The 21,416-nt window shown below is 36.2% G+C and overlaps 1 protein-coding gene across 25 annotated transcripts in view; it reads right to left on the minus strand.

The window, feature by feature from the left end:
- RBMS3 (RNA binding motif single stranded interacting protein 3) overlaps positions 1–21,416 on the minus strand; it is a 1,278,291-nt gene that overhangs the window by 216,422 nt on the left and 1,040,453 nt on the right. For all 25 annotated transcript variants that reach the window (XM_072726630.1, XM_072726631.1, XM_072726632.1 and 22 more), the window contains one exon: positions 17,307–17,386. In XM_072726630.1, coding sequence (XP_072582731.1) covers positions 17,307–17,386 — 80 coding nt within the window. The remainder of the gene's footprint in view (positions 1–17,306; positions 17,387–21,416) is intronic.

Here is a 21,416-nt window from a genome sequence, read left to right on the forward strand (position 1 = left end):
AGGAAAAAAAAAAATCAAATGTCTACTAGTGTATTGAATTGCTACAAGGTAAAGTAGGGTCTAAAGTATATAATCCTTTTTGTGCCTTCAATCATTGAACTATATGGATTTTCTACCATGTCATTAAGATTTGGGATTTTTTAGCCTTAATCTAGGGTTGCTGGAATTGTTTTCACCCCAGTAGATACTACTTTCTTTCATGACTGAGATTTGCAGCCCCTTGGTAACCACAGGAGGAACTCTATCCAGTCCTTTGAATTAGGTACCTATGATAATTGTGTTTGTAAGTAGTACTTTTTGGCCTAAAAAACAGTTGTGATAGCAACACATTTTCTCTCCATTGTCTCAGGAATGCAAGGAATAAAAACACGATCAAATTCCACTTAGTTTCCATGGCTCCTTTGGTCCATCCAATGAAAAGATTATCATATAGAAGGCGGGGAAATGAGTCTGTAATTCTTCTCATTGAGGATTTTCAGTAATGTGCCTTTTCTTCTGGACCTAGCTCTTAAAATTTATATACAACAGAAAAAAAAATTCTACAACTTAGTTTTGGAAGAAAGATTGCTTCTCTAAAGGAAGTTTCTATAAATAGGTTACTTTTGCTTTATGACAAAAGAATTGCTTATCAAACACTAATATAAAAAAACAAGTGCATGGTTTGCTGATGATAGCCACATATTTCCACTCTTGTAAAAACTAGAATAAGTAGTAAAGTAAGCAACTGAATCTTAAGGAAGAAGGCTTTGAATAGACTAAAGAAATGAAACATTCAACCCAGTGCAGAATATCAACACTCATTCTATTTTGCAAATAAGGAAGAAACTTGCTCCTCCAAGTTTAGGAATGGAGGGAAAAATATGCATGGGGAAGAGCTACTGGATTTCTTGCTGGTCTTTTCTACTATAGTATTACCCCTTCCATCTAAGAAAACTAGAAAAGACATGGTTTAGTATAACTAAATAAGTAAACAAGTGTAACCTAAATAAAAAGCCATTACTTACTAGAAACATTCCAAGAGCTCTATACAGTGTAATTTATTTAACCCACAGCCATCTCACAGCAATAGTACAGAAAGGAACTATACTTATTTCCATTTTACTAATGAGGAAATTGAGCCACAGAAGAGTTAAGTAATTCACTCAGGGTCAAACATCTAGTAACTGGCAGAACTAAATGCTGGGAGCAGCCCACTTACTATGTCTGAGTCTGAGCAACTTAATTGAATTCCCTAAGTCTCAGCCTCCTTATCTGTAAAATGGAGCAGCGGTTTCCCTTTGAGGATAAAATATAAAAATACATAATATGCTAAGCACCATGTTTGGCATATAATAATATCCTTTTTCTCCCCACACTAAAAAATATTCATTGATAAAATGTGCAGACAGGGGAGCAAAGACACTTTTCTGGCTGTAACTCTATCTTTTGTTCCCTCCCGCTTTATAGAGATATACTTGACATATAATGTTGTGGAAGTTTAAGGTATACAAAGTGTTGATTTGATACACATATTGCAAATCTGATACATGTTTATTGCAAAATGATTACCACCATAGCATTAGCCAACACCTCTTCTAACTGTATCTTTTAGGAGATTTTGGTGTCAAAAGTGAAATTGAAATAATCACATATAAAGAATAAGAAGAGATATATTCTACAGTCAGACAAAAAGCAGAAAGACAAATATGCAGAAACTGGCAATGCTTAAATTCTGAAGTTAAAACAGGAAACTCAAAGACAGAATTATCTTCTCTGCAAAAGCCAAAATAGGGTAAAATAATTCTACAGAATCCAGGATGAATACTCTTCTGTGCCAAATCTGACTAAGGCAGCAAGAGATTAACAATATAAACGAAACAGCTTGATGAAAATTTTCTGAACGGATGGATGACAAAGGTCAAGGGAAGAAGCTCTTGGTGCTATTGATAAAGGACCTCATTAAGCCTTCAGGGAAAACAGGTATAAATATTTATTCGAAAGACAATTCAAATCAATATAAAGGTTAATTAATCCATTCTGTTGATGGCATGGGCACCCAGCCTCCAGCAGGAAGTTTTAGAAAAGAGAAACTTTTAAAAAACTAGAACTGATTTCACAAATGATTTTACTTTTTCTTAAAGATTTTTTTTTTTTTTTGAGAGGGAGAGAGAGAGAACACAAGCAAGGAGAGCAGCAGAGGGAGAGGGAGAAGCAGGATCCCCACCAAGCAGGGAGTCTAATGTAGGACTGGATCCCAGGATCCAGGAATCAGAACCTGAGGTGAAGGCAGATGCTTAACCAACTAAGCCATCCAGGCGCCCCTCTGAAATGATTTCAATTAGAAAAAAAAAGGCTAATTGCTAGCTGTAGAGTTCATTGTAACAACCAACAAGATGCTTGGTGTTCCAACACATTTATTTTATATTCTGTTTGTTTCTTTTAATTACTATAGGCGATTACTATTTTTTTGTTTTGTTTTTAATTCTAGAGAAGGGGCAACGGAAAATAATAGGTAGAATGGAAAGAGAATTTAATCTTTATGAGAAAGAAGAGGATTTTTGTGCTTTTGAACACTATCTTCCATCCCAAAAAAGCTTTTGAGATTTAAATATTTTAAAATTTACAGAGAGGAAGATATTAAAAAATATTTCTATGATGGAATCATCGTAGTTGACAGTTTCTGCATTCACTTTATAAGCATTTACTAATCGAATGCCTTATTAAGAGAGAATTAGGACAGTATTAAAAAATCACACTGGAATAATGAGATCAACTTTTTTTAAAATTCAATTCAGTGTGTCTATATAAAGCATCTCCTATGTTCAAATGCCAGGCATTAGAAGAGACACAGGGATAAAAAAAAGCATAATTCTGCCATCCAGTGGGATAAGGTAAGTATACAGCAATTGCCATAAGAGACTACATATCACAAATGGACACCCACTGTAGGAGAAAACAATTTAATATGATGCCCTGGGAATTAAGAGCAGGGGCAGGAGGGGTAAGGGGAATAGAAATCAGGAAAAGCTGCATAAAAATGTATTTACTTTTTAGCAGGATTTCTTTGGGAAAAGAGGAAATTCTGGGGTCTGTGAACTGGAGGTATAAAGGTAAACCAAAAAATAATTGTAAGAGGTTTGTGATTACACATATTTTTACAGCTGTTTTACCTAAAGACCCTCTGCATCAACATGGCTGTCTTGGTCCTACTAGCAGTGTGACAGGTGTTTATGAACCTGGGTGTCACGAGAACAAATTTTAGGTAAATATTTATCTGTTGCTATACTATACTCTTTCCAATCATCCCAAAAAACTGTTGAGCTCCAACCTGGATATTTTTAGTTAGTTGAACACCATTCAAGATCAAAACATGGCAGCTGTCAGCAAATGGTTTGAGACTGGAGGGTGGTCTTCACCTAGTAAAAACAGAGGTTTACCTTATATGGTCCATGTACCAGATAATGCCCATAGATGATTGTAGTTCATAGACTTCTACAGTTAAATTCTATTTCCAGCCTAGAGGGTAGATGTTGATGAATTAATTCTCATGATGCTAAGAGATGCTACTAATAGTGGTGATATGTACCACTTCCCACCAGAACTCCTGTAAAGCTGTACAAAAGTTAATTCTGGTAACACTTTTGTAAAGGAGGCACTACCAAACATCAAATGGAAACATTAGGTTCCATGAGGAACCTGACAAAAGGCTAAATAACTTGCCCAAGCTCAACAGGCTAAGAGACAGAGCCAAACTCAAACCAAGATCTATCTGCCTCCAAAGGAGAAGATGGTATTCTCAATGGTATGTTCTCTCACCAGTTAAATTCAAAGGGAAGAGAGTATCCCAGGCATGAGGCTCTCATAGAAAGCATAGCATTAGCTGGATGGATGTTGCTCTTTAACATTGTATAGATGCAGCAAAGATGTAAAAACACTTTGCTTGAGATGAGAGAAATGAAGAGGTTGTCAAGGGATGTAAACAAATATTAAGCTATGTCTTTCAAAACAAATTAGAGGAGAAATTTTATCTTAATTTTTTTCATCTACTACATGGATATCAAGGATGACTAGACAATACTGTTCTTTTCTTTCCTTTTTCTTTCTTAAGAGATTTTTTTATTATTTAATTCAGAGAGAGAGAGAGAGCGCAAGCAGGGGTAGAGGGAGAAGCAGACTCCCCATTGAACAGAGACAGATGCTGGGCTTGACCCCATGACCACAGGAGCATGACCTGAGCAGAAGGCAGATGCATAACTGACTGAGCTACTCAGGCATCCCTAGAGAATGCTTTTCCGAGATCTTTCATATTAGGTTAAGAGAGGGAATAAGCTTAAAGAAATTATGATTTTTGGACTGCACAATTGGAGACTTTACCATTTCTGAAAAAAAAATTAAACATTTCCTGTGAACACTAATCATACACAGTGTTGAATTAGTTACATGTTAGTATTTGCAATATCATAATAACTCTTATTATATTAGTATTATTATTTACTGCACCTAGCAAACCTGGAAGCCTCTATTTGAGATGCATCCCACATGGTGATTAGAACTCTATGGTGCAGTCCAGCTCTATGATGAGTGCTAGGAAATTAGCAGTGACCAAATAAGTGACACAGAATAGCTCTTATTTTTTATTTTTATTTTTTTCTTAGGAAGAGCACATACATGTTGAGCAGGATGGGGAGGGGCAAAGGGAGAGAGAGAGATAAAATCTTAATTAAGCATGCTCCATGCCCAGTGCTAAGACCATGTGAGGCTCGATCTCATGACCTTGAAATCATGGGTGGAGCTGAAATCAAGAGTGTGGCATTTAACCAATTGAGTCACCCACATACCCCCAGAATAGCTCTTGTTTTAAATTTATTTTTTATTTTAAAAAAATTATCTAAATTCAATTTACCAACATATTGTATAACACCTAGTGCTCATATCATCATGTGCCCCATAATAGCTCTTATAAGAGCTCTCATGTCATATATGTATTTAGCCCTGTGGCTTATAGATATTCCTAAATTCTGGAAGATTCACATTCCACTCATAAATTACAGTCCCATTCCCACAACCTTGGCATAATACACATGCTGTGTATATACACAGTTCCAATAAAACATTCACATATTCTGTCAAACTATATTCTACATAGTATTTGCTAACAGAATGAAAATGGAAATGTTCAGGAGAATAACCACTGTTTCTGTATTTGAAAAAACAAAACATTCACTAGAGTTTAAGGTAACTGCATGCCTGTGTTCAAAAAACAGTGTAACTAGTATATAGTAATTTATTTTTTAATTCCTCCACTTAAAGTAACTTTCTAGAACACATTTAGGTTTTCAAAATAAGACCAGAAAGATGAGAGGATATTTTAAACTTCATTTTTATCCTAGCTATCTTCCTTAATTCTTCTAGTCCTGAGAAAATAAAAGGGCTTGATGCTGAAATTCTGCTCTACATCAGTGGCATTCAAAGTTCTTGTGTTGGTTTGCTTGTCTGTTTTTAACTCAGAAACTCTTCACACTTTTAAAAACTATTGAAGACCCCATAGAGCTTCTGTTCACACAGGTTATATCTATTGATATTTACCATTTTAAAAACTTATTTTAAAAATGCAATAATAAATGTATCATATGATAACTGACACACTTTTATTGAAAAAAATTCAAAAACAAAATTAAGAAAGACAAGAATGGCCTTGTTTCATATTTTGCAAATTTTTGTAATTTCAGGTTTAATAAAAGACAGCTGGACTTTCATGTTTGCTTCTGTATTCAATCTGCTGCCATATCACACATCATGTAGCTTCTGGGAAACTCTACATTTATGAGAGAATTAGAGTGAAAAAGGCAAATACTGTGTCAGGATAATGAAAATATTTTGATCTTGTAGACCACTGGAAAGGATCTCAGGAACCCTGTAGGTCTCTGGACCACAATTTGGTTCAAACCAACCATGCCATCTTAAAGTGATTGCACATAAAATAGGTTAGTGTCAATGTTTGGCTTTAATGTTTTTATATTTTAAGAACTATTGTATTAAGCCCCCACTATCTTATACAGTGGTACAATTTTGATTCTTTTGAATGGACCTTTATCAAGACATTATGATTAGTGAAATAATGCTAACAACCAGTGGTCCACTCACTCACAGGACCTCTGACTGCAATTCTATCTACCCTTGCAAGTGTCTTATCCAAACTGCCAAACTGTCTATGCTTTTTCCAAAGAAGCCTGTTACTTATCAATAACTGTTTCCTTACTTATAGTGTGTTTAGTGTGCCTATCTTCCAGAAAGTCAGGGAAGCTTTGGTAGTTAGGTCATATTCTGGTGTTCTCATCAGGAGCAAAGGAACTGGGGTATAGATACTCCAACACCAGTCGGGCATTGCTTAAAGGCTGCCTATCCAGGAAGATGTAACTTCCTAGGCACTTCTGACTCTCACTGCACATAGTCAAACAGGCTCCCACAATCAGAAGGCACTCCACCAAGAATAAGAGTGGGGTGCTGGTAGAAGGACTTTTGGCAAGCACCCTGGGAGTGCTAATACCTGCTCTAACAACAAACAGATAGAAATCAACTTAAATTGTTGACACTATTTACTTTAGGTTATTTCGGTGACTCAATTAGTACAATTGTTTAATAAAATTTCTAGCCCCAAATAAGTCCCACTCTCAGTTTAAGAGGAAAAGACTGTTTTCACATTTACAGCTTCCTCATCTTGCTACAGGTTTGCAATACACCTTTGGCTGAGAAATACATTTTTGTAAATTCCCTGAAGTTTTTTTAGTGGTTTAAATAATGAGTATTATCTATATATCTTTGTTAATCCACAATAAGAATCCAGTTATTCTCTAGATTTTTCCTTGCATCTCAATGGGACTCAACCATTAACAGCTTCAGGATCTTTATTTTGGGGGGCAATCAGTTGGAGTAGGAACATCATCTATGTTTTAGATGTAATCATCTAAAATTTACAACGTTTTAGATACAGTCATCTATACTTAACAGCCGATATCAGCTATATAATCTCTATGATCTCTTCTAAGCCATAATAGTCTTTCAATAACAGGATCTTTTGAAAGCAAATATTAAGGTAAGACCTAAGAGATACACACTTGCATGAATTTAGATTTACAATTGGTATATTTTTCTGGCATAGTTTATGGAACCAGATGGTTTGAATTAATATTTGATTTCTTTGGGTCAAAGGTAATGTGCTCTGAGATCTATGCACCCACCCCCAAAGCCTCTCTTTTAAGATGTCCAACAGTCTTCTATTTTATTAGAAGACTTCCCAATTTCTTTGTACCTTATCAGAAGGTATGAAGAAACTGCGAAGTCAAAATAATTAATAAGATCGTTTCTTTTCCTGTTTAACATACAAGCAGCCCAAATGATACATAGAAGATTAAAAATAGGAGAACCTAAGTCCTCCAGAGGCTGTTTAGTGATGTAATTTAGAAACAGTGTGGATGATATTCAGTTTTAAAAAGTTCTGTATTCGCGTAGTAGTTTTCTGTTGTTGCTAACAAATGAACAAAAAACTTAGGGGCATTAAAAAAAAACCCACAAATTGACTATCTTACAGTTTTGTAGGTCAGAAGTACTACACAGATCCCACTGGGCTAAAATCATGATGTCAACAGGGCTGAGATCCTTTACAGAAACCTTAGGGGAGAATCTAATTCTTAGGAAGGAATTAGGGAGCTTAGGGGAGAACAGCTTCCAGAGGCTGCCCATATTCCTCCATTTTCAAGGCCAGCAATAGTGGGCCAAGTTCTTTATATATATATATATATATATATATATATATATATATATATACACACACACACTTAAGTTTTTTTTTACTTATTCACGAGAGACACACAGAGCAAGGCAGAGACATAGGCAGAGGGAAAAGCAGGGTCCCTGCAAGGACCCTGATAGGGGACTCAATCCCAGGACCCCAGGATCAGGACCTGAACCAAAGGCAAACGCTCAACCACTACACCACCCCCCAGGTAACCTTCTCTTATTGTATTGCTTCTGATCTCTTCTCCTGCCCTTGCTTCCACGTTTTTTAAAAGATTTTATTTATTTATTTGAGAGAGAGAGAGAGAGAGAGAGAGAGAGAGAGAACACGCACAAACGGGGGGGGGGGGTGCGCAGAGGGAGAAGCATATTCCCCCCTGAGAAGGAAGCCCAGTGTAGGGCTCTATCCCAGGATCCTGGGATCAGAACCTGAGCACAAGGCAGACATTTAACTAACTGAGCTACGAAGGCACCCTACTCACTTCAACTTTTAAGGACCCTTGTGATTATATGGGGCCCTCCTAGATAATCCAGAATAATTTCCCTGCTTTATGGTCAGTTTATCAGCAAACTTAATTCCAAATGCAGAACATAAAGACTCCTAACTCGGGGAAACGAACTAGGGGTGGTGGAAGGGGAGGAGGGCGGGTGTTGGAGGGGAATGGGTGACGGGCACTGAGGTGGACACTTGACGGGATGAGCACTGGGTGTTTTTCTGTATGTTGGTAAATTGAACACCAATAAAAATTAATTAATAAAAAAAAAATTCCAAATGCATCCTTAATTCTTTTTTGCCACAGAATCTAACATAGTAACAGATAATGGGAAATAAACAGAGATATTTGGGAGAGGGAACATTATTCTGTCTCCCACAAGCAGTTATTTACTTATTTAACAAATAATTATTAGTGGTCTTCTGTGATCGGCATTGGTTAGACGCTTGAAACATCAATAGCAAGATGCAATCCTTGCACTGAAAGAGTTTATAGGTTAATTGTTTAAGGGTAAAGGGAAAGATAAACATCAAAGTCCTTTCCTAAAAATATCTATAATCTAATGGGATGAATGTACCTTTGAAATATATAAAGTCTAAAAAAAGATCATAAGCATACCAAGTTCCTATGAAGGATTTTTTTTTCTGTACTGAAAAATAACTAAAACAATAATAAATGAATTAATTCATCATTCACAGGCTTAAAAAGGTAAGAAATCAGAGGAAACAGTTATAAGATAAACAAATGATGGCTGGTTTAGAGCTTGCCTAATGAGTGTTTTCATTTACATTCCTCTTAAAATATTTTCTTAAATTTTGCAGACTATTCATTCTAAAAATTAGAACATAAATAATGAGTTATGCGCATGGTAGGCTTCTTAGTGGTTACTGGAACAGAGAGGCAAGCATTTGATTCAGGATACCATCCATTTATCCAAAATTTGGTTAAAACGCTTTTTTAAAATCAATCCTATTAAATGAGATTCTAGATTTAGAAATGCACTTAATTATTCAGCACTTGGTTTCTATGGCTTGTGTCTTAATTGGCCTTAGGCCACTCAACCCTTTTTGCTGGCTAATAGAACTCATTTGGACAGACACTAAATGGCTTAACTACTCATTAGTGGTGCTGACAGAAGGCAAAGCCCAACATCATATTAGAAATAAAATTAAGGTTTTATAATTTATTTTGTAAGTTTTTACTGTGAAATCTTCAATGCAGAAATTTCTGAAGACCTGAATGGATTATTTTAGATAGATGGAGATGATTTGTGATTTTGGAGATGGTTAGAAAATCTCTTCATCCTTCCTCTCTATTCCACACAATTACAAGTGCTTTTAAAAAATCAGATTCTGGAGCCAAGTGGCAACTTCAGACAAATTCACTATTACTCATTGGTGTTTATACATAATTATAGGAAATACATGGCCATTAAAGCATACTGACCATATATATCATACTGATTAAATGCTATAGATTTTCTAAATATAGTAGAAATTATGAGCCATTGTAGTACTTCCTGTAGGTAGGGGAAAAGCAACATTATGCCAAAGGGATGAAAACATAGAATATGCTTTTTTCTTCTATTTATTTTCAGGATATTCACTTTTTTAAATGTGAAGACGAGCAAAAAGAAAAAGGAAGCAAAAGGATAGCATGGTAACAGGGCTTAACTAGATTCAGTGGCAGAAAGTTCCAACCAAGGCCTAATTTCAATATAAGTTAGGCAGGACCACTTGCTATGTCAGAACACAGAATTCCTCATTGCACTGTCCAAAAATGAGTTCTTTATTTTTTTTAAAGATTTTATTTATTTATTCATGACAGACACACAGAGAGAGGGAGAGAAAGAGAGAGGCAGAGACACAGGCAGGGGAAGAAGCAGGCTCCACGCAGGGAGCCCGACGTGGGACCAGATCCCAAGACCCCAGGATCATGCTGAAGGCAGCGCTAAACCGCAGGGCCACCAGGGCTGCCCCAAAAATGAGTTCTTTAGACAAATAAGATTTAGAGTGCCAGGATAACACCTTGCAAAGCAGTCTGGGAGGGAAAAAAAAAGACTTGTCAAAACAAAAAACAAACAAACAAAAAAACCTAGAATCCTTCTCAAAGTAAATTTTCTTTTCTTGTGAATATTTAGTGTTCTCTCTGTTTATTTAGCTATATACATGTGTTTCAGATAATCTTTGCTAACAATTAAGAAAAGATTTGAAGATTTTGCCTCAATGTTTTCCTCCAAGTTTGTTGATGCACAGTTGTGTATCAACCATATACCCTCAGGAAGTTCATTAAAACACATACAAGCACAAAGTTAATTCAATTCATGGAAGTATACATAGACTCCAAAGAACATCTACTAAGAATCTACCCTAAGTGGAGCAATAGCTCTTGAAGCAGCAAAAATGGAAAAAACAAAAACAACAGAAACAAACCCTGGCTTAGAAAACTCAAAATCAAATAAAAAAATTACTTCAGCACTGCCTACCTTTCCCATCTGCTCCTGTGAAGATTAGAACTTCAGAGAAAACCATGGGATGTCTAAGATTAAGTAAGAAAAATCTCCAATTTTGCTGAAAACTTCCAACATTCTAATCTGAAGTCTCCAATTGTCTAGCTAAAGATCATCTCCATTTCTCTTAGGCCAACTACAACCATTCACACATTGGGCCTCCTTATCAATGTCCACCACTTCACATTAATCTGGGATCAAAACCTCACAAGTCCCTTTCTCTGTGGTCAGAATTTTCTCTATTTGCATCCCACCTTCACTTTGCCGTCATTATGACTATTTTCTAGTTTTCCATTCCCTCCCCAAATTCAACAACCATCCACCTGTCATCAGTTGTTCTAAGTCAGCCATGTCTCTGGTGGCAATTTTGTCCTTATCTTCTTCCACATTTCTCTTGCTAAATTAACTCTGACTATCATGTGTCTACTATCACTAATATTCCTCTTCATCATCCCAAATATGTGGTTCATAAGTTCTGCTGCTAAAAAAAGTTCACAAAAACAATACATTTGGTCTGTGAAATTCACTTTGCCATTTTAGCTGGGTCTATTTTCCTTTATGGACAGAAGCTTTAAATCAAAACATAGTTTCCCATCACAATTCCGGGAACACCTACCTTAATTTGAGTTTCCTCAAATCAGAGCTTGGGACAAGGTAGTTAACTGGGAAGCAGGTATTACAGAAAGGGAAAACAAAGGCAGGAAGAAGGAAAAACCAATAAAAGGTGCCTCACTCAGCATTTTTTTACCACTGTAGACAATCCCCTACGGAATCTTGTAGAATGTGACACAGAATTGTCTCTCCAAAGAATGAGAGGATCAATTTTATCCATTGACTTCAATATTCCGTGAATTGAGGATTGTCCCAAGAAGTGATAACTCTCCCAATGTTTGCAGAAAACCTATGCTGGGTTAAGTGAACTTTTATAGATTTTGCCCTGAGGTAGAAAAGTCAAGAGACTCAGTATATGCTTGATATGGATGCTTCCAGGGTGAACAGAGGCTGCCAACTTTATCTGTAGCTGTAATCAGGCAGGAAGAGGGGATGTAGCATGGGGCACATAACCCATTCCAATCATTTCTAACCTCCCAATCTTCCAAAGATTTGGAAGCCCTGTACCTACTCTATCAGGCTTCTCATTTTCCAGATTTAGAAATGTAATCATCTTTATCTCCTTTCTCCCCAATCTAATCAGTAACCAACTCGTACTTTCACAGTATCAAATATGGCTCCATACGAAGGTTGAGAAATGACTGACCTAGTCCACATTCAGAGAATTCTTATAGATTCTAAGACTCTATTGACTATGAAATTGTCAGGCTCTTCTGTGAGGTTCACTAATAATATTCCAACAGTGTTTCAACATGAAATAACTATGTATTTGATACCTAGAAATAATCAAGAAAGCACCGCTAACATTAATAATAAGAGCACTTTTTTCACAGAAAGTGCTCCTAGATATTACAAAAACCCTCTTATGAATGAGAAATAGACACTGACACTCAGTTGGGGATCATAGTGTTTACAGAGTTTCTTATGCACATGATGTTTTAGTTTTCCCAAAGATGAAAACCTCAGAATTAGGCAATGCTTCAACCAAATAAAACCATAAGAACATATATTTGCTAATATTTTTATACTTGTTGCCTTTTGCTCAACTACTACATTTGTTACATTTGTGGACTTAATAGACTGGTTTCTCCTGTGAAGATTAGAACTTCAGAGAAAACCATGGGATGTCTAAGATTAAGTAAGATTCCTCATGAATCTTAAGGAATCAAGGAATCCCTGATTGTGAGAGATTGCAACATTTTCTACTGATAAAAATGTGTATACTATTGACAAATATTCATAATTTTGTACCATGTCATTAATTGAATATAAATTTCATTTAAGGACACTGTGATATTTTACTCTGTGAAAACTTTTAAATTTAAACAAACAACATTTCTTTTCATGTTGTTTAAAGAATTATCAGACTTTACATATTTTTCCTCACATACCCCCATGAGATATATATCCACAATCATATACTTTTTTTTACATAAACACACAATAGACAGACTGTATGTCAAAGCATCAATAAGGCACACAATTTTATTTTATTTATTAGAAAAATATGGTTCCTCTGTCACTCTCTTAGTCATCTAAATTTCTGTTGATCACAGATTTGTTAAAATGAAAAGCTTTTCAACATGTGGTGAGCTATTACTCTACCTTTCTCTACTTCTGGAAGTTCAACTGGGATTAGATATAATTATCTAAAGAGTAAGAAAATTTTAAAAAAGAGTAAGAAAATCATCCTAAGAGTGGGTTATTCCATTTTCTTCTGGAAAGACTGCTCCACTAATAGGAACACATGTTTACAGGCCAAAGTCTAGTTTGAGAGCAAAATCTGATTTATTTTTCTACAAACTAGCCTGCATGTTTCATTCATCAATACATGTCCTTATATGTGGAAGCCTTTTCCACATGGTGCATCATTCTGCTCCAGGGGCTCTTTGGAAGTGAACCTTTCAAGTTCATGCCCTACAGATCCCTGAAGTGTCTAGGAACTTACCCTTTGCTTTTGCCAGAGGTTTGAAAATGAAACGCTTTGGGGCTGCACAATGTTGCTGTGCAATTCATTATGGGACAAAGAAATGTCTGGGGTTAGGCAGGCAAGCAACTAATGATCCTTCATTTTGTCCAGAAAACATCAAGATCGATATGTAGGACATGCAACATTTATGGAACACTGTGTTTTCTTTTCCCTCTAGGGGAGGAAGAAAATACTAGATGATAGCTTTCTGCAGATGGCTACATGATTGACGCTGGCCTCTCTTCCCCACCTGCTAGTAGCAACATAGCTGCCTGATCCTGTACACATATACCAGAATTCAAATAACTTGATTTTTTAGCATGTATATTTAGCTTCATTGATCCAGGTAACCAAAATCTGGGGACAACATTATAATTCAAAGTGAGCAGAACTAGTTCTGGAGGCTCTAATACACATTAATGACCCATGATGTATTCATTAAAATTAGATTTTTATGAACAAAAAGGAGGAGCCCAGAGAGAGAAAGTGTGAACCAAAAGAAGATATCTACGAAATGTCCTTCCAACTCACATAATCTGTCAGCAGGAATCAAAACTAAATACCACATGAATCATATTTAGTGAAAAAATTGTTGTTAGAATGACAAATCAAAACGGAAGTGGCAACAGAAATGTGGTCAATGTTACATGTCTTTGCAAATATCTTAAATTACAATGTTTTTAAAATTTGAAATTCAGAGTAATGCCAAAGTTTTGGGTTGAATTGGATTTTCTTCTTATTCTTGTATAGAAATAGCACTGTAGGGAATTTGGAAACTAGATGATCATCTCAGGAAAATAATTAACTTTGCACCTCCTTTATGAAGGACAGAAACCAAAATCGCACTGTATCTACCCAGTGACACGTGCACAGTTCCCCCACATCATCCCTAAATGGAGAAGTAAAGAATGCAAATGTGGTACCAATTGTTCTCTACTTGTTTAGCATAAGATAAAAGCAGGGGTCTAGTATAAGAAGGTGATTGACTTAACATGCAATCTTTTCTACAGCTATCTCAGGGTGTGAGAATCTCAGGTCATTACTGGAACTGTGGTGCATCAATTACACGACCTTATGGCGTTGCATTGAAATAATCAATGAGTTTCCTAAAACCACAAATTTTTGAATTCAAAGATGCCAAATCTTGATAATGCAGAACATTGAGATTTTTATAATTTTTTGAATTCTATATTAGTTGTAGGTGGGTCTAAAGCTACAGTAAGATTGAAAAGGCTAGGAATTTGGTCATTTCTTTTGAAAATATCGAAGGAATCCCTTTCAATTTGATATCAGGGCCTTTAATAACATCCCACTTGAAGCCTTCAAGTTAAAATAAAAAATTGGATTAAGATATGAGTTTTTGAAAATAACATTTCAATTATCTACAACAAACAAGCAGTGAGGACCAATAAAGGCAAACAGCATGTAGTCATATTTGATTGTTCACATTCTGACCATGAATGAACCCAATGAGGGACTTTTACTACTGGACCTACTAAAATACCCTCATTTTGCATTATATCCTATTTTATTCCATATCAAACTTAAATACTAAAGATGAAATATCTCCTGTTAATATTTGAAACTTTTATTAACCTCTGACTTTCAATGCATAAATAAGCAAATTTAAGTAATGATGATCAAAATTGTATATTTAATTCTATTACATTAGTGCAAATCTCAGAAGCATAAACTTATATCGCTTAAGAATTTTATAACTGAGCATAATTATTTTACCTCTTGTTTTCCCATGAGACAAAAGTGAGTAAGAAACTCATAACCAAGTTCTTGCTATTCACAATGTTTCCATTGGGTGTAGCTATGATATTAGACAGGTTGATATCACAGCCTGTGTATTCAGGAAGGATGCCTAGACATTTGGGGATTTGTAGTGACTTTCTTTGTCTTTAGCATTAAATTGTATTAGTCAGCTATGTTCTATGGGGAAAACCAAATAATACAATTGCAAATCAATCAAGTCAAGAAGGATTTCAATGTCTTTTCTGAAAATGAAGAAAGCTAAAAAAACAACAAAAACAACAACAACAACAACAAAAACAAAACCCTGAGATGTATTAAAACTTGAACCAATAATAATTTCTACATAATTTTCTCATTCTTATTTTTTTATAGAGCCATCTAATTCACACCTAGTTTGCCTTCTATACAGATAGCCATCTGTTGGATAAAATGGGATAAATAAGGGGAGAATTCTCTAACAATGCAACCCCTCTATTCAATGATAGGACTGAGTGAAGTGTCTTAAAGTGTCTTTTATGCTAAAAGAAAAGAAAAAGTATTTCTCCTAAAATGCAAGGGCAGCTTACATGCTGAGATGAAAACTGCTAACTCTTCTCTTAACAACACCATATGTCTCCAATTGGATCATAATGTAGTTGGTTCTCAAGGGAATGTTACGCATGGAAGCTAACCAAATCGAGGCACAGGCATCATTGTGTGTGTACTCTGATTAACCAGAAGATGCTACTTTGGATTTTGCAGATCATCTAAGTGAGTGTCTGAAAGACCTTTCTCCTTTCCCGATACCTTCCCCAAATGAACCAAGTCGAGTCCTACCTAAAAGGACCCTGACCCCTCTACATTATTATTTCTCTTTTTGTTCAGATTTCCTCTTTTATGTAGCCTCAGTACATTTTAAGGAACTGAAATATGCAACCCCTGAACTCTCTAACCATGTGTTTTAAATAGCAGACACATTACACAGCAAACACTATAGGAGCCCAGCTTAAAAAAATCAAAAGGAGGGATCCCTGGGTGGTGCAGTGGTTTAGCGCCTGCCTTTGGCCCAGGGCACGATCCTGGAGACCCGGGATCAAATCCCACATCGGGCTCCCAGTGCATGGAGCCTGCTTCTCCCTCTGCCTATGTCTCTGCCTCTCTCTCTCTGTGTGACTATTATAAAAAAATAATAATAATAAAAAAATAAAAAAATAAAAAGGAAAATATTATAAGACTTAAGAAGTCAGATGTTTCCCCTGAGAATCACCAAAAATGAAAGAGCAACCAATAAACCAATATGCCTTAGTCAGATATTTCTTTATCCCCTCATTTTAAGTCTTCCTTTTTAGCACTTCATTTAATCTCTAATATTTGTGTGTATGCATAAAATATATTTTAAATTTATTCACTTAATATTAAATACTTGCTGTATGCACTACTACCAAATTAACAGCAAGTTAAAGCATTGCTAGCTTAAGCCCCAAATGCATGTGATTTATTCAATTCTTTATGGTGAATGTTATTTTTAGTAGCATAAACTTTTATCATCTTATGATATCTAGGAAAGCTTAAGGATTTTGCGTTGGGAAATGTGAAATGTCCTGGGACAGTCAAGATTGGTGCTTCTCAAATTATCTCTGATGAGTGGACAGTTTAAAAAAATCCATATGTCAGTAACTGATATATTTTTTAAAAATATGAAATCATGCCTTCAGATTTCATAGCAATGTCAAGTTTCTAAATGCAAAAACAAAAATTCTAAATCCTTACTCTCTCTTCCTGTACCCTTTTTGTGATGGACTGGTAAAAAATGTTTGGAAATTGGCATCAATTAGTGTACTTCACTGTGACTTATCACTGTTTAGATATAGTATAAAGGCAGAAATCAAGATACCAACATTAATGACAGGAGTCAGGACTTCCTTCACTTGAAGTACATTTTAAACTATTTGCAATGTATTTCTTCCAATTCATTTCAAGCAATCAGCAACAGAGATTCAAAAGAAGGGCCAAGGAAGGATCATAAAGAAACCTTTGGTAGTTTTGAGAAAGATGAGTTGCTGTATACTGTTAAAAAACACACAATTATAAAAGCAACTTTTTCATTCCCAGTGACCAACCAAGGGCTTTATCATATACTCGTTCTAATAATAGCAATAAGCCTAGACACAAATGAACAAATGAATAATTGCTTAATGGTATCTCTTACCTGGGATGCCTGGTGGTGTTTTCAGATATTTTCCATTAAAATGTTGAATTACCACTTCACATTTTTCAGTAGACTCCATTCTGGAAAACGAGGTAAACAAGGGATCATATATTTTAATAAAGTTGTACATATTTGCAAAAAGTAAATAAAAGGAAAATGAAAATGGGAAAGCCATGGAAAAGCTTGAGTTGAGCATTCTACAAGAATTATCAAAGATTGCCGTGACCACCATGATTAGAATATCACAAACTCACCATTGCTAAGAGTATTATTTATTGCATTGAAAGTTGCCTATGTGGATGGACCTGTGCTGATTCCTCTCCCAGAAGTATACTGAGGCATTATCTTTTTTAATCCACAAAACAATGTCTGGTAATTGAAGGTGATCTACAAATATTTGTTGAATGTCTGAATTAGCAAACCTGAAATGGAGGTCTTTTTGCTCTTCACATCCAGGACTCCGAGGCTTACATAGACAAATGACCTTGGCAATAAGTGGCAGAGTTGAGATTTTAACTAAGGCTTGTCTAACACCAAAGCCGAACTGTAACCAGTAAGCTATTGTGCTAAGGGACTCCACAAAACGCGCTGAGGAGATGTGGTGTATTTCCACCGCTTGCAGTCTAAAGCCATGATTAGTAGAATAATGTTATCATCAGCATCTTGACACTTTTATTGAAAACCCACTGGGTGGAGGCACAAAAGAGAATTATTTGAGGTCTCAAATGTGAGGGAAAAACATAAATATATAAACCTCAAGTCCTGAACTTTCTTAACTTTGAGTTTTGGAAATCCTCTATTTTTTTCATACTAGGAATCCATATTCCTAAACTAGGTTTCTTGCGCCAGATTTTGGCATCTCACTTGCAAGCTAATGAATCAACATTTTGAACTATACCATCATAATGCCACTATTGGCAGTGTTGCCTTATCCTAAGTAGACCAGAATTGGCAACATTTTCTAAATAATTAACTATAGCAGGGCTTTATTATTTTATAACATTGGATGGGGAAGATAAAAATTAAAGGGCTGATTCTGATTAAAAGAAATTAAGTGCCCCAAACAGTACACCAGAGGCAAATACAAATTTAAAAAACAGCTCACACGCATATGAAAGAATGTGTATGAAATGTGTGAAATTTGTCTAAAAGGCAAAGTATAATTTTGGATTTTCTGCTGTGTTATTAATATGAGTTTTCTTGGAATGAAGCAGTTTAATTCAAGTTATAAAACCTCCTTACACCTGAATTTTAAGAGTGTTTTCAGGAGTATATTACATGTACAGGAAATAAGATAAGGGGAAAATATGTAAACAGACGCCAAGTAAGTTACACATTTATTACAGCTACAGACATTCAAATGTGAGAGGAATTTCAGAATCCAGGGAAACACTGAGAAGTGGGCACAGGAGATCAGAAGGGCCCTTAGAGAAGTCATTCAGGCAGGGGGCTGGCCTGGCCCAGTGTCCTTTTAGATAGGGTGAGATAAGCAGAACACTGTGCCTGAGTGGAAGGTTCACAGCAGCTGGGGTAACTCTTCAGGTTAAGAAATTCTAGATGGTATCAGGAGCATGTTCGGGGGAGGGAGGGGTTGTCATTATTTGATGACTCAATTACATAAAAACAAAAGAAGTCTTTTTAAAAAAATATTTTATTTATTTATTCATGAAAGACACAGAGACAGAGGCAGAGGGAGAAGTGAGCTCCCTGTAGGGAGTTCTTGGGATCACACTCTGAGTGGAAGGCAGCTGCTCAACCACTGAGCCACCCAGGCATCCCAAAAAAGAAGTCTTTTCTGATGTATATTCCTATGAGGCATGGGATGGAGGCACATTTTGCTCTATAGCTACACGTATAAATGGCAAATCTCTACCTACCAAGCAAAACTGACTTCCCTGGCATAAGACCAGCACAGAACGACAGAGCCACAAACTGAGAATACGCCTTTACTTGGTTTAAAACTCTGCTGGCAGCATCTTGAAATCTTGAATGATTTTCTAACAAGGAATCCTGCATTTTTATCTTTCAATGGGGGGGGGGGGGGTGTGTCCCACAAATTATGTTGCTTGTCCTGCTATGCCAAGAAGGTATAGGAAATGAATCGGTTATTATTCTTTTATCAAATGGCCCAAAGGATCCACATTGGTGTTATTTTGAAGAACATATAAAAAAGTAATCAATTTTATACCCAAACGTGGGAAGAAAAACAACCACCAAACCTCTTTAAGCTATAACGTACAATTTTAACAAATAAAAAATAAAAGCAAAGAGCATTTTGCTTGCTGCTTATTCACAAGTTCCTCCAAATCAGAAGATATTTGGGCTAGAAAGGCAAGATGAATCTTTCTCTATTCTGAATATTTAGCAATAGCTTAATACAATTTTCCTAACTCCTTCAAGTTTTTCTTTATATGTAATCTTAGACAGTAAGTCTTTCAACCTGTTATTATTATTTTTTTTTGAAGTAGGAAACTTGCATTTCTAGGAACAAAAGAATTCTAATTCTGTTCTTTCTGTCTTCCCACAGGAGCTACTATCCATCGCCTCTTAGGGACGATAACCTTCCCTCCTACCAGAGACATGAATGGGAGAGGAAATGTAAGCCCTTAATTACTACAGATGTTACTTTATGGAATTTTTATTCTAGGAAAGCCACAGAATGAAAAGCTTAGGCCCCAGAGCACCCTCCTTGTTCAATCTCTCTCTGGATACTCATCTGGATAAAAGGCAGTTAAGAATCTAAAGCTTGCTTGCAGGAGTCCTACAAATCAAATCCTTTCTCTTTGTCTTAAAATGACATGGAATTCTAAATGAAGACTAAAACTAGATTGGGGTGTGTGCACGTACTTGTTGATTCTAAATAATGTGTTTCAGGAAATACAGAAGAAGCTAGAGTAGGAAATCAGGTGGCTCACCTACTCTACCCACCTAAAATATTTTTGCTCTGGATTGAAAGCCCTCAAGTCTTCCCTTTTGGATTCTAAGTGTGATCATCTTTTCTTAAGGCTATTTTACAGCCGCATCTAGCCGGATGGGGGCTGTTTCTAGTAACACAAAGACAGCAGCATAGATTGTTCACTTTGGCTTCATTCAGATTTAACTAAGTGAATGTCTGCAGTGAGCCTTTAGAGACTCTCCTCTCTGAAAGAATAAATGCAATAAAAGTCTGTTTTCTGTAGCTGCTGGCGCTTAGTGTCAAACCATGTTATGCTGCACCACCCAGCAGTGACAATTTCATTTTAATACACGGGGCACATTTTAACAAGGCAAAGCAGTCCCAGCAAAGGCAGCAATATAGGAGCTACCAAGGGAAAGGCTCGGTTCCTCGTGCATTTTATGTGGAAACGGAACAAAAGTGAGACTGGAGCTCTAGGGGGGAAGATAGTGCATTTGAATAGCCACCTTAGGAAGAATGCGCCCATTCTCTTCTCAAGTTTCACAATTAACTGCTTTGAAATGCCAGCTGAAGCTATCTGCAATCTGGCCCACGCTTCAGTTGAAACTGACACTAGCATTATCAAGTGAGTCTGAAAAGGCGGCACGCCAGACAAAGCTGCCTTTACATGTCCCTTTCAGACGGGCCACTGAATCACTACAACCGCATCTATTCTTCCCAGGCGGTACCTGAACCCCCTCGAGTACCTCGGGACAGCTCGCGTGCCAGGCCAACCATTCACCCGAAGATACATTAATTAGGTTCTTACAAGGCTCCAATCATTGTATAAAGCTTCGGGGTTTTCTGTTAGGTCTGATGTTTAAATATAAATACACATTAAAGGTCCCATTTGACATTCTTTCTTGTCTCAGAGCCTAGGAACCTGGCTTCAGTCATTCAAAACAAACCACAGAATTGTGATTGAAAAAAAAAAAAACTTTTTTTTTAACCAGTTACTAAGGGGAGCCAGTTTCACAGCCAATACAATTCCCACAGGCAAGTTACATCAGAGGAGAGTTTGATCCAATATTAGTAGAATGTTCTGGGTCAGACTTAACACACAAAAGTGGAAAAGAATTTTGCAAAACCTTCTGCAGCCTACTTATCTCAGTTCAATAGAAAAATCTCTCAGTTTATGATCTTAAAGCAAAAAGCATTATTAACCATATATTTAA

The sequence above is a fragment of the Vulpes vulpes genome, chromosome 11 (genome assembly GCF_048418805.1).
Source record: "Vulpes vulpes isolate BD-2025 chromosome 11, VulVul3, whole genome shotgun sequence".
In the NCBI taxonomy this organism is placed as follows: Eukaryota; Metazoa; Chordata; class Mammalia; order Carnivora; family Canidae; genus Vulpes; species Vulpes vulpes.